The 12188-nt window shown below is 45.7% G+C and overlaps 1 protein-coding gene across 2 annotated transcripts in view; it reads right to left on the bottom strand.

Annotated features, from left to right (window-relative positions):
• The window catches only part of ccdc66 (coiled-coil domain containing 66), a 131746-nt gene extending 120132 nt beyond the window's left edge, over positions 1-11614 (bottom strand). For both annotated transcript variants that reach the window (XM_072472458.1, XM_072472457.1), the window contains exon 1: positions 11458-11614. In XM_072472458.1, coding sequence (XP_072328559.1) covers positions 11458-11468 — 11 coding nt within the window. In that variant the 5' untranslated portion in view covers positions 11469-11614. The remainder of the gene's footprint in view (positions 1-11457) is intronic.
• Positions 11615-12188: the final 574 nt, after the last annotated feature.

The raw sequence follows: 12188 nt of genomic DNA on the forward strand, positions 1-12188 counted from the left end.
CTATCCTCATTGCCATTACCTTGGCCAGAATCTTAGCGTCTACATTTAGGAGGGAAATAGGTCTATAGGACCCGCATTGAAGGTCCTTTTCCTTCTTTAGGAGAAGCGATATCGTTGCCTCAGACATAGTCAGGGGCAGCTGTCCCCTTTCCTTTGCCTCATTAAAGGTCCTCATCAGTAGCGGGGCGAGCAAGTCCACATATTTCCTGTAAAATTCAACTGGGAATCCATCCGGTCCCGGAGCCTTCCCCGCCTGCATGCTCCTTATTCCTTTCACTACTTCCTCTATTTCAATCTGTGCTCCCAGTCCCACCCTTTCCTGCTCCTCCACCTTGGGACATTCCAGCCGGTCCAGAAAGCCCATCATTCTCTCTCTCCCATCCGGGGGTTGAGCTTCGTATAATTTTTTATAAAATGCCTTGAACACTCCATTCACTCTCTCCGCTCCCCGCTCCATCTCTCCTTCCTCATCCCTCACTCCCCCTATTTCCCTCGCTGCTCCCCTTTTCCTCAATTGGTGGGCCAGCAACCTGCTCGCCTTCTCCCCATATTCGTACTGTACACCCTGTGCCTTCCTCCACTGTGCCTCTGCAGTACCCGTTGTCAGCAAGTCAAATTCTACATGTAGCCTTTGCCTTTGCCTGTACAGTCCCTCCTCCGGTGCCTCCGCATATTGCCTGTCCACCCTCAGAAGTTCTTGCAGCAACCGCTCCCGTTCCTTACTCTCCTGCTTCCCTTTATGTGCCCTTATTGATATCAGCTCCCCTCTAACCACTGCCTTCAGCGCCTCCCAGACCACTCCCATCTGGACCTCCCCATTATCATTGAGTTCCAAGTACTTTTCAATGCACCCACTCACCCTTAGACACACCCCCTCATCTGCCATTAGTCCCATGTCCATTCTCCAGGGTGGGCGCCCTTCTGTTTCCTCCCCTATCTCCAAGTCCACCCAATGTGGAGCGTGATCCGAAATGTCTATAGCCGTATACTCCGTCCCCCTCACCTTCGGGATCAACGCCCTTCCCAAAACAAAAAAGTCTATTCGTGAATAGACTTTGTGGACATAGGAGAAAAACGAAAACTCCTTACTCCTAGGTCTGCTAAATCTCCACGGGTCTACTCCTCCCATCTGCTCCATAAAATCTTTAAGCACCTTGGCTGCTGCCGGCCTCCTTCCAGTCCTGGACCTCGACCTGTCCAGCCCTGGTTCCAACACCGTATTGAAATCTCCCCCCATTACCAACTTTCCCACCTCTAGGTCCGGGATGCGTCCTAGCATACGCCTCATAAAATTGGCATCATCCCAGTTCGGGGCATATAAGTTTACCAAAACCACCGTCTCCCCCTGTAGTTTGCCACTCACCATCACGTATCTGCCCCCGCTATCCGCCACTATAGTCTTTGCCTCAAACATTACCCGCTTCCCCACTAATATAGCCACCCCCCTGTTTTTCGCATCTAGCCCCGGATGGAACACCTGCCCCACCCAACCTTTGCGTAGTCTCACCTGGTCTATCAGTTTCAGGTGTGTTTCCTGTAACATAACCACGTCTGCCTTAAGTTTCTTAAGGTGTGCGAGTACCCGTGCCCTCTTTATCGGCCCGTTCAGCCCTCTCATGTTCCACGTGATCAGCCGGGTTGGGGGGCTTTTTACCCCCCCCCCCCCTTGTCGATTAGCCATCCCCTTTTTCCAGCTCCTCACCCGGTTCCCACGCAGCTGTGTCCCCCCCAGGCCGTGCCCCCCCCGCCCATCCCACCCCATACCAGCTCCCCCCTCTCCCCAGCAGCAGCAGCCCAATAATTCCCCCCTCCCACCCCCCGCTAGATCCCCCACTAGCGTAGTTACACCCCCCATGTTGCTCCCAGAAGTCAGCAAACTCTGGCCGACCTCGGCTTCCCCCCGTGACCTCGGCTCGCACCGTGCGACGCCCCCTCCTTCCTGCTTCCCTATTCCCGCCATGATTATCATAGCGCGGGAACCGAGCCCGCGCTTCCCCCTTGGCCCCGCCCCCAATGGCCAACGCCCCATCTCCTCCACCTCCTTTCCTCTCCCCACCACCTCCTGTGGAAGAGAGAAAAGTTACCACATCGCAGGATTAATAACATAAAACTCCTCTTTCCCCCCCTTTTACCCCCCTCTTCGCCCCCCATACTCGCCCCACCACTTTGTTTCAAACATTCTTTTTTTAATAACACGCTCATTCCAATTTTTCTTCCACGATAAAAGTCTCAAAGTAGTGGTGCCTCCCTTGATATGTGACCCACAGTCTTGCCGGATGCAGCATTCCGAATTTTATCTTCTTTTTGTGAAGCACCGCCTTGGCCCGATTAAAGCTCGCCCTCCTTCTCGCCACCTCCGCACTCCAGTCTTGGTATACGCGGATCACCGCGTTCTCCCACTTACTGCTCCGAGTTTTCTTTGCCCATCTAAGGACCATCTCTCTATCCTTAAAACGGAGGAATCTCACCACTACGGCTCTAGGAATTTCTCCTGCTCTCGGTCCTCGCGCCATCACTCGGTATGCTCCCTCCACCTCCAGCGGACCCGCCGGGGCATCCGCTCCCATTAACGAGTGCAGCATCGTGCTCACATATGCCCCGACGTCCGCTCCCTCCGCACCTTCAGGAAGACCAAGAATCCTTAGGTTGTTCCTCCTCGCGTTGTTCTCCAGCGCCTCCAGCCTTTCCACACATCGCTTATGGTGTGCCTCGTGCATCTCCGTCTTCACCACCAGGCCCTGTATGTCGTCATCATTCTCGGCAGCCTTTGCCTTCACGACCCGAAGCTCCCGCTCCTGGGTCTTTTGCTCCTCCTGTAGCCCTTCGATCGCCTATAATATCGGGGCCAACAGCTCCTTCTTCATTTCCTTTTTGAGTTCTTCCACGCAGCGTTTCAAAAACTCGTGTTGTTCAGGGCCCCATATTAAACTGCCACCTTCCGACGCCATCTTGGTTTTTGCTTGCCTTCCTTGCCGCTGCTCTAAAGGATCCACCGCAATCCGGCCACCTTCCTCTCCTTTTTTCATCCGTAGCCAGGGGGGATTCCCTTCTGGTTCACCGCACAGTACTTTTAGCCGTTAAAATTGCCGTTGGGGCTCTTATTAAGAGCCCAAAAGTCCGTTCCACCGGGAGCTGCCGAAACGTGCGACTCAGCTGGTCATCGCCGCACCCGGAAGTCCTGCTCTCATGAATGTTAACCAAACACTCAGAACTTAGGCAAGTGGCATGTCCCTAAAGCAGAGTATGCATCAAGCCCAATTCCATCCTCCATCCCACCATAGCCCTGATTCCATCACCGCCACTCTTCTCAAATTTCTCTCCCAGCTTCCCACTGCTTTCAACAAGTTCATCTCATGCACAAGATCCATGCCACCCTCTCTCCCTGTTGTTTCTTTGAATATGAACCTACATTCCACATGTGTGAACCTTACTCCCAAATCTACTAATTTGAATGCCTTCAAATCAGTTTTCTCCTCTTCCACACTACTGATACAGATCTAACCAAATTCATCAACATCATTAAATCATCAGTGTCATTCTCTGTGACCGTGGTGCATTACTTCCTCTCTGCAGCTTGGTTGACAGAACATTGTCATCCAATACCTCGTCGCCATTGCCCTCACTTACATATTTAATTGTAGTAATAACTTTGTTTTCTCCCCTGCACCATCACCTTGGAAGTCCTTGTTTTCCATGTACACTGATGACACTCACATATACAATCTCGTGCAATCTCTCCTCTTGAGCTCTCAGGGTTGTCCAAAATCTGGTCTCGGATAAGCTATAATTTCCTCCAATTAAAACATTGCAAAGACCGAAATCATTGCCTTTAGCCCCGATGACAAACTTTGTCTTTTATCCCTTATTCCAAGACCCTGTCCAGTCACTGTGTCAAGCTGAAGCAGACCGTCTGCAATCCTGTATCATATTTGATGCTAAATCAACTTTCAATCTTATATTCTCTGCAACACAAAGGCTGCCTGTTTACATTGCAGTGACATCAACTGCCTCCATCCATACCCGCCCAATTGATGCTGAAACCCTCTTGCCATCAGACTCAATTACTTCAATAGCCAGCCCTATCCTTCAATACAACAATCTTCTCCCCAAACACTTTTTCCAAATCATTGTGCAATCTGCCACCTCCTTTTCATAGAATCCTTACGGTGCAGAAGGAGGCCATTCAGCCCATCACGTCTGCACCAACCCTCTAAAAGAGCACCTAACCTTGGTCCAAAAACCCATCCTATCCCCATAACCCCACCTAGGGACAATTTAGCATATCCAACCCACCATCATTGGCTGGCCTAGGCAGCTGAAGGCATAGTCATCCCACAATGTTTTTAATATGTTAAAGAAAAAATAAATAACCACCACTGCAAATAATGTAAGAAGTGTGACGAAGTATGTAAATAGTTGAAACCGACCGACGTGTAAATAAGTTTCTTGATCCGGTTTGTCCATGCTTATTTGTTTTGTATACTACAAAAAAGTCAATAAAAACATTTTTTTACAAGACAAAATAAATGCTGTTGTTGTGCATGTTATTCCATACAGGACATACAGACTATTCCTCTGTAGATCTATCAGTAGCTTTGTTTAGTTATTCTTAAACATGGTAAAACATCAAGTAAATCAAAAATAATAATAATTCTGATGACCTTGAGAATGGCAATAAAGTAAATTTCTACAATTCATTTCTCTACTCTTTCAGCAAATTGATTAACCCATTTCTTTTAAATAAGCTGGCACCACAGGAGGAAACAACAAATTATAATTTCGGTAAACTCCCTAAGCCAATCACCTGAAGGAATAATTTCACACACTTGTGGGTTTTTTTTTAATAAAACATACTGATTTTCTGATCCAGTCAGTTCTTTTGTCAGGCTATTAATTCTGGTAAGCCGAATTAGGCCTAGCAAAAGGTGTTGACGAAACACTTTTGCCACTCCTCCCATATGTCAGTTTGGCTCAGTCAGTAAATCTTTCAGCTTCTTAGAATCGAAGGACTGGAATACATTAGCTAGGATAATGTTGTAGTGCAATGCCAAGGGAATGTCCACATGGAGGGCCGAAGGGCCTGTACTGCACTGTAATGTACTATGTTTGCTTTTAGACGATATTGGCCTTGCCAGCTCAGCTGGACATTTATACTGTTTGATGAGCAAAGAGTTCTCCTCGTGTCTTCACAAACACCAAACATAACTGGCAATTGATCGCCATCTGTAGCATCTATTTGGTGAAAGGTCAGGAGGAGCCCAGGCTGAACAAAGGCAGAACAGGATAAAAAGCACAGCAGTAGAGCAGGCCCCAAACCAGGAGGAGCAGAAGCTGTCGGAGAAGAGCAGGATAAAAGGCACTGCAGGCTTGAGCTCGGAGGAGCACAGGCATTAATTGAAAGAATGTCATAGGGAGGATATTGGGCGTGGAGAGGAAGGGGTGACAGAAACCAAGGGAACTGAGACCAATACAGGGATTAAGTATCAAGCGGAGACAATTCCAAGATAAGGAACTGGAATAATTAAACCTAACTTTAAATCTTCTATTTGTTTTAATAACCTTAAGCTTTATTTCTGAAATTTAATTTTAATAAATTGAGGGATGGCAGGGCATCTCAATACTGTTAGATGCACATCCTTCTCCAAGTGGGAACACCCAAGACACGCCCTGTGTCATCAACGACCACATGTACAGGAACTTTCATTAGCTGGGAGCTCAGGTTCTGGGTTTTGTGCTTAAGCAGCATTGCAGTTACTTCAGTGCATTCAGGAGACAAGAGTTTTGTGAATAGTACATTTAAAAAGAAACAGTCACAGCACAGCTTAAGGATGTGCAGGCAGAGGGAGAGTGGGTGACATCCCAACAGTCAAGCAAGACCAGTTAGATTGTAATCCCCAGAGTGCACCTCTCTCTGCAAACAGTATTACATTTCGAATTACGTTTTGGGAGAGCAGCGAGAACAAAGTCCATAACACATGGGGAAGGAAGAAGATTGGAAAAGGGCAGAATATTAAATATTCTTGGATATTTAGGAAAGATAGGAAAGGAATGAGGAGGAAGCAGTATTAAGATAAATATTACTAGACTGAAGAAAGATTGGGCCTTGGAAGGGTCAAATTTAGGTTTTATTTGGTTAGAATTAAGAAAGAGAAGTATTATTATTCTACTGGGTATATTCTGTCATCAGGAAAGATTTGAAAGTGCAAATTTGGGGAGAAATCGCAGAGATGCAAAACCTATACAGTGGTAATGGGGAACTATACTATCCTTATATTAGAATAATTAATATAAAGAGGGGGATGAATTTCTGAAGTATATTCAGAAGAGTTTTCTAGATCAGTATGTTTTCAACCCAAAGAGGAAGGAAACAGGAGGGAAAAAACAGTAAATGCTGTAAATACTTAGCAGTCCGGCAGCATCTGCAGAGAGAGAAACCATTAACATTTGAGTGCATAATCTCCATTTCTCGCTCCACAAATGCTGGCTGACCCGAGTATTTTTAGAATTTTCTGTTTTCATTTCAGAGTTCCAGCATCTAGAGTATTTTGTCCTTGAGAGGAAGTATTTTTGGATCTCATTCTGGGGAATGAGGTGGATCAAGTGGATCAATTGTCAATGGGGAGAGGGGCACCGTAGGAGGCAGTGATCATTGAATTATAAAGTTTAGGTTAGACATTGAAAAGGACAAGGAACAATCTAGAGCAGCAAAATTACTTAATTGGAGGAAGGTAAATTTCAGTGGGCTGAAAACTAATCAGTCACAGATAAATTGTAATCTGGCAGGAAGATTGGGAATGCAATAGTAATAGGAGATTCTATAGTTAGGAGGAACATATAGGAGTATCTGCAGCCACAGACATGATGCTAGCATAGTAGGTTGCCTTCCTGGTGCTGAGGATGTCACTGATTGGCTACTCGGAGGGGAAAATGTAATTTGCCAAAGGTCGTAGTCCACATCGGTACAAACAGGAGGTAGAACTCTAAAGGAACAGTAGGCATCCTTTAAAAAGGGGATGGTTCAATAACCATTAATGCACATTCCCACAAGGAGGTAAGACAAGACCAAAGTTAGAACTCCTTGAATGACAAAAGAGAGTAAGATGAAGCAGAAAAAGGAATCATATGCCAAATGTCTGATTGAAAATACAAATGAAAATATGATGAGAGGGGAAATTAAAAAGAAAAGCGAGGCAAAGAGAGAATCATAGAATTTACAGTGCAGAAGGAGGCCATTCGGCCCATCGAGTCTGCACCGGTCCTCGGAAAGAGCACCTCATTTAAGCCCATACTTCCAACCTATCCCCGTAACCCAGTAACCCCACCTAACCTTTTTTTTGGACACCAAGGGCAATTTAGCATGGCCAATCCACCTAACCTGCACATCTTTGGACTGCGGGAGGAAATCGGGGCACCCAGAGGAAACCCACGCAGACACGGGGAGAACGTGCAGACTCCGCACAGACAGTGACTCAAGCCAGGAATCGAACCTGGGACCCTGGAGCTGTGAAGCTACAGTGCTAATCACTGTGATACCAAGAAGAGCAACAGTTATCATGAAAGGGAATCCAAAGGTCTTCCATGGGCATATAAATACGAAAAAGATAAGAGGAAAGGCGGCACTGATTAGGGATCAAAAGATGGGGTTTTATGTTCAGAGAGGCTGAGGGCATGGCTTACTATGCCTCTTTACCAAGGAAGATGCTGTCAAGGTCATAATGAAAGGTGATAAGTGGGATATTGGGTGGACTAAAAATTGATAGAAAATAGTAGAAAGGCTGCAATAATGTAGACAAGTCACCAGATTGGATAGGGTGCATCCAAGGATGTTAAGGAGCATAACGTGGGTGGAAATTGTTGAGGTACAGAACCAATCCCCTTTCGATAACGGATTGTGCCAAAGGACAGGCATTTTGACAATGTTATGTCCTTGTCCAAAATAAGGTGCAAGGATAAATCCAGCAACTACAGGCCGGTTAGTTTAATCTCTGGAGTAGGAAGGCTTTAAAAAAAAAGGTAATCTATGATAAAATTAACAATCAGTTAGAAAGTGTAGATTAATTAAGGAGAACGAGCAAAGATTTGTTAAAGACAATTTGTGTTTAGCTAACTTGAAATTTTTGTGATGAGGTAAGGTTGAGAGTAATGTGACATAGTGTAAGGGCCCTTCCTGTTCATTCCCTTAGTTCCTATTTCATTTATTTTGTCTTTAATGTTTTTGGTACATGGATCATTAATGGAGACATAAAACGAGCAGAGGAAGTAAAGAAGTGTCAAAATAGTACGCTGCATTATAAAGTTTTGTATTTTGTGCATTAGAACCCAGACTTTATGGCACCCAAGAGATTAGAGGAGTTTGTTTAGATTAGTTGGCTGGTGGCCAATGAATTGGCCAGGGACAGTATTCTGCCCAGCAACCAAGAGCAATTGGTTCCTGTCTGGTGGGGTTTTCCAGAGAACCAGGAGAAGCCACTGGGCCCACAAGGTGAAAGCAGCTCTCTCTCTCACTGCTGCCTACTCTTTGTATTAGATGATTCTAGACCCTAAGAAGATGTCTCTGCCTCTCTCAAAAGCTGGTTGCCTGCGATTTCGGAGTCTACAGTGAAAACCATCACAAGTTGAAAGAAAAGATAACATCCATCTGAAAGCCTAGTTTGAAGAAGGAACGAACTGGAAGACGTCCATCTGAAACAAAAACTTTTTATTTTACTTTCATCACTATTTTACACTCCCCTTTCCCTTGTGTTTGTTTGTCTATATATAATATAAAAGGCTGGGGTGAATTAAAATGGGGGGGGGGGGGGGTTAGAAATTAAGCAGTAATTCGCCAGTTGTATTTGTTGCCTATTTAATTATAGTTACTGTTAATAAAGTTAATTGTGTCTAAATGTAGAAACCTGGTGCCTGTAGTTTTTGGTCAGCCTAAGACATTGGATATTTTAAATTAAAAGTTAATTTCAATTATGTTGCGACTCCGGGGTCAAGTGGGGCTGGAATTAGCCATGCACTGCGCCTAGGGTGTCGTAACAATATAGATTTCCAAGAGGCCATAAGACCATAAGACATAGGAGCTCCGCCATTCAATCATGGTTGATATTTTCTCATCCCCATTCTCCTGCCTTCTCCCCATAATCCCTGATCCTCTTACTAATGAAGAATCTATCTATCTCTGTCTTCAAGACACTCAATGATTTGTCCTCCACAGCCTTCTGCGGTAAAGAGTTCCACAGATTCACCACCCCCTGGCTGAAGAAATTCCTCCTCATCTTTATTTTAAAGGATCATCCCTTTAGTCTGAGATTGTGTCCGCTGGTTCTAGTTTTTCCTACAAGTGGAAACATCCCCTCCACGTCCACTCTATCCAGGCCTCATAGTATCCTGTAAGTTTCAATAAGATCGCCCCTCATCCTTCTAAACTCCAACGAGTGCAGACTCAGAGTCCTCAATCGTTCCTCATACAACAAGCTCTTCATTCCAAGGACATTCTTGTGAACCTCCTCTGGACCCTTTCCAAGGCCTTCCTTAGATACAGGCCCCAAAACTTCTCACAATACTCCAAAGGGGGTCCAAGCAGAGCCTTATACAGCCTCATATGTACATCCCGGCCCTTGTATTCTAGCATTTGATAAAGTTCCACATAATAGCTTTGCCTGAATAGTTGAGGTTCACGGGAAAACCAAAAACAATGGCATAAATAGGAAGTTGGTCAAGTGACCGGAAACAGCAGGGAAGGATTGTTTTTCGCACTGAAGGAAGGTGTTCAGTTTTCTTGATATACTAACGACCTACACTTGGATGTACAGGACACAATCATATAATTTGCAGGTGACAAAACATAGTATGCTGCACCGAGGAGGATCACAATCATGCTTTGGTGCAGAGGGATCTGGGTGTTCTCATACATGGATCGCAGAAAATTAGCATGCAGATAATGAGGAAGGCAAATGCAATTTGGGCCTTTATAGTTGAAGGAAGAGAGTATAAAAGTAGGGAACTGTTACTGCAACTGTACAAAGCATTGGCGACACTACACCTGGAGGATTGTGTACAGTTTTGGTCCCCTTATTTGAGCATTGGAGGCAGTTCAGAGGAGGTTAACTAGATTAATCCCAGAAATGAGGGGTTTGTCTTATAAAGAGAGAATGAGCAGTTTAGGCCTATAGTCTCTCGAGTTTCAAAGAATGAGAGCAGATCAAATTGAGGTATACAAAATATTGACAAAGTAGACATAGAGCAAATGCTTCCTCTTGTGCAGAAATCGAGATTCAGAGATCATAGTTTTCTGATAAGGGGTTGGAGATTTAAAACAGATGAGAAATTACTTCTCTCAATGGAATCTGTGGAATTCACTACTTAAGTGCAGTAGATGTTGGGACAGTGAGTGGATGTAAGGTGGAGAATTATAGATTTTTAATTAGTAAATGGGTTGAAAGGGTTACGGAGAACAGGCAGGAATAGAATTGAGGTTGAGCGGAGTTCAGATATGATAGTATTGAATGGTGGAGCAGGATTGAGGGGTTGAATTGCCAACTCCTGCACCTAGTTATGTTCTTATGAAAGACTTCAAGAGGACACAAACATGATGGGACGGACAGGCACAAGAGTGGTAATATTTAATGCAGAGAACTGTGATGTAATACACTTTGACAAGAGGAACAAGGAGGCAACATAAAGAAAGGATACAATTCTATAAGTAGTGCAGACACACGTGGGTGTATTAATTTAGCATGGCCAATCCACCTAGCCTGCACATTTTTGGACTGTGGGAGGAAACTGGAGGAGCCTGAGGAAATCCACACAGACACGGGGAGAACGTGTAGACTCCGCACAGACAGCAAACCAAGCTGGGAATCGAACCTGGGACCCTGGAGCTGTGAAGCATGCGCTACCGTGCCGCCCTACCATGGTATGGCAGGTTGAGAAAATGCAGATCCTGGGGTTTTAAATAGAGCAAGGGGTACAGAAACAAGGTTGTCATGATACGCATTTGTAAAACATTGGTTGAACCTCAACTGGGATACGGAGTCCAATTCCAAGCACCACAACTTAGAATGTTTAAAAAAAAACTATTCTGAAGTGCAGATGGTTCCAGGGAGGAGGCACTTCGTTTATGTGGGGAGATGGGAGAAGAACCCAGGAGTAGAAGGCCGAAAGAGACCAGCCGCAGCGTTCTAGCAGTAAGCCGGTGGGGACACCACTTGGGCCAAATGGTTTGAAACTGAGCTAAGATTCTGGGTGTACAAACAACCACAACGTCTGCCCACGAAAAGTAATTCACTGGGACGTGATAAAAGTGAATTTATTCTTCTTTGACAGACACTTAAAAACTCAGCTCATCCGTCAGCTATAATTACAGCAAATCTGCTCCCTAGCGACGGCGGGCGGGGTGGCAACGCAACGACGGGCGAGCTACTCGCTGGTAAGTAACATGACGGATGTGCTTTAAAAGGCACAAATTACCCCAAATTCATGGCACAATCGTCATGTGAGCCGCTTGCAGAAGGTCGGTTCCAGTCGGGCGGGGGAGCAGCTGCCGCCTCAGTCCAGGCTCCGTCACAAACTCCGCATCCCCGTTACCGGCCTCACATAACAAACCGCCTTCTGATTGGTCACAGCGTCTGCTCAACTCCCACTAATCAGCAGCAAGTTTACTCCCAGGTCCAGGCGCGCATGGGCAGAGCTGGAGAGGTGTGTGCCTTCTGACTGACTGTCAGGGAGGGGGCAGGGAGCGTTCCCCCTGTCCCCGTCACTGGTGTTGTTGTTGTGGTGAACTTGACCATGAAAATCAAGATGTGGAGATGCCGGCGTTGGACTGGGGTGAGCACAGTACGAAGTCTTACAACACCAGGTTAAAGTCCAACAGGCTTGTTTCGATGTCACTAGCTTTCGGAGCGCTGCTCCTTCCTCAGGTGAAAATCAAGGCTGACTCTCCAGTGTAGGATTGAGGGGATGCTGCACTGTGGGAGACTCCGTCTCTTTGGATGAGCCGTTAAACCGAAGTCCTTTATTCAGGTGGCTGTTTAAAAAAATCCGATGTACAATTTGAAGGAAGAAAGGGACTTATCCCCTGGTGCTTTGGAGAGTATTTATGCTTCAATCAGCATCGCAGAAAACAGATTATCTGGTAATTTTCATATTCCTGTTTGCGAGAGCTTGCTGTGCACAATCTGGTTGCTGCATTTTGCCATATC

Source organism: Scyliorhinus torazame, chromosome 13, assembly GCF_047496885.1.
Source record: "Scyliorhinus torazame isolate Kashiwa2021f chromosome 13, sScyTor2.1, whole genome shotgun sequence".
NCBI classification, from domain to species: Eukaryota; Metazoa; Chordata; class Chondrichthyes; order Carcharhiniformes; family Scyliorhinidae; genus Scyliorhinus; species Scyliorhinus torazame.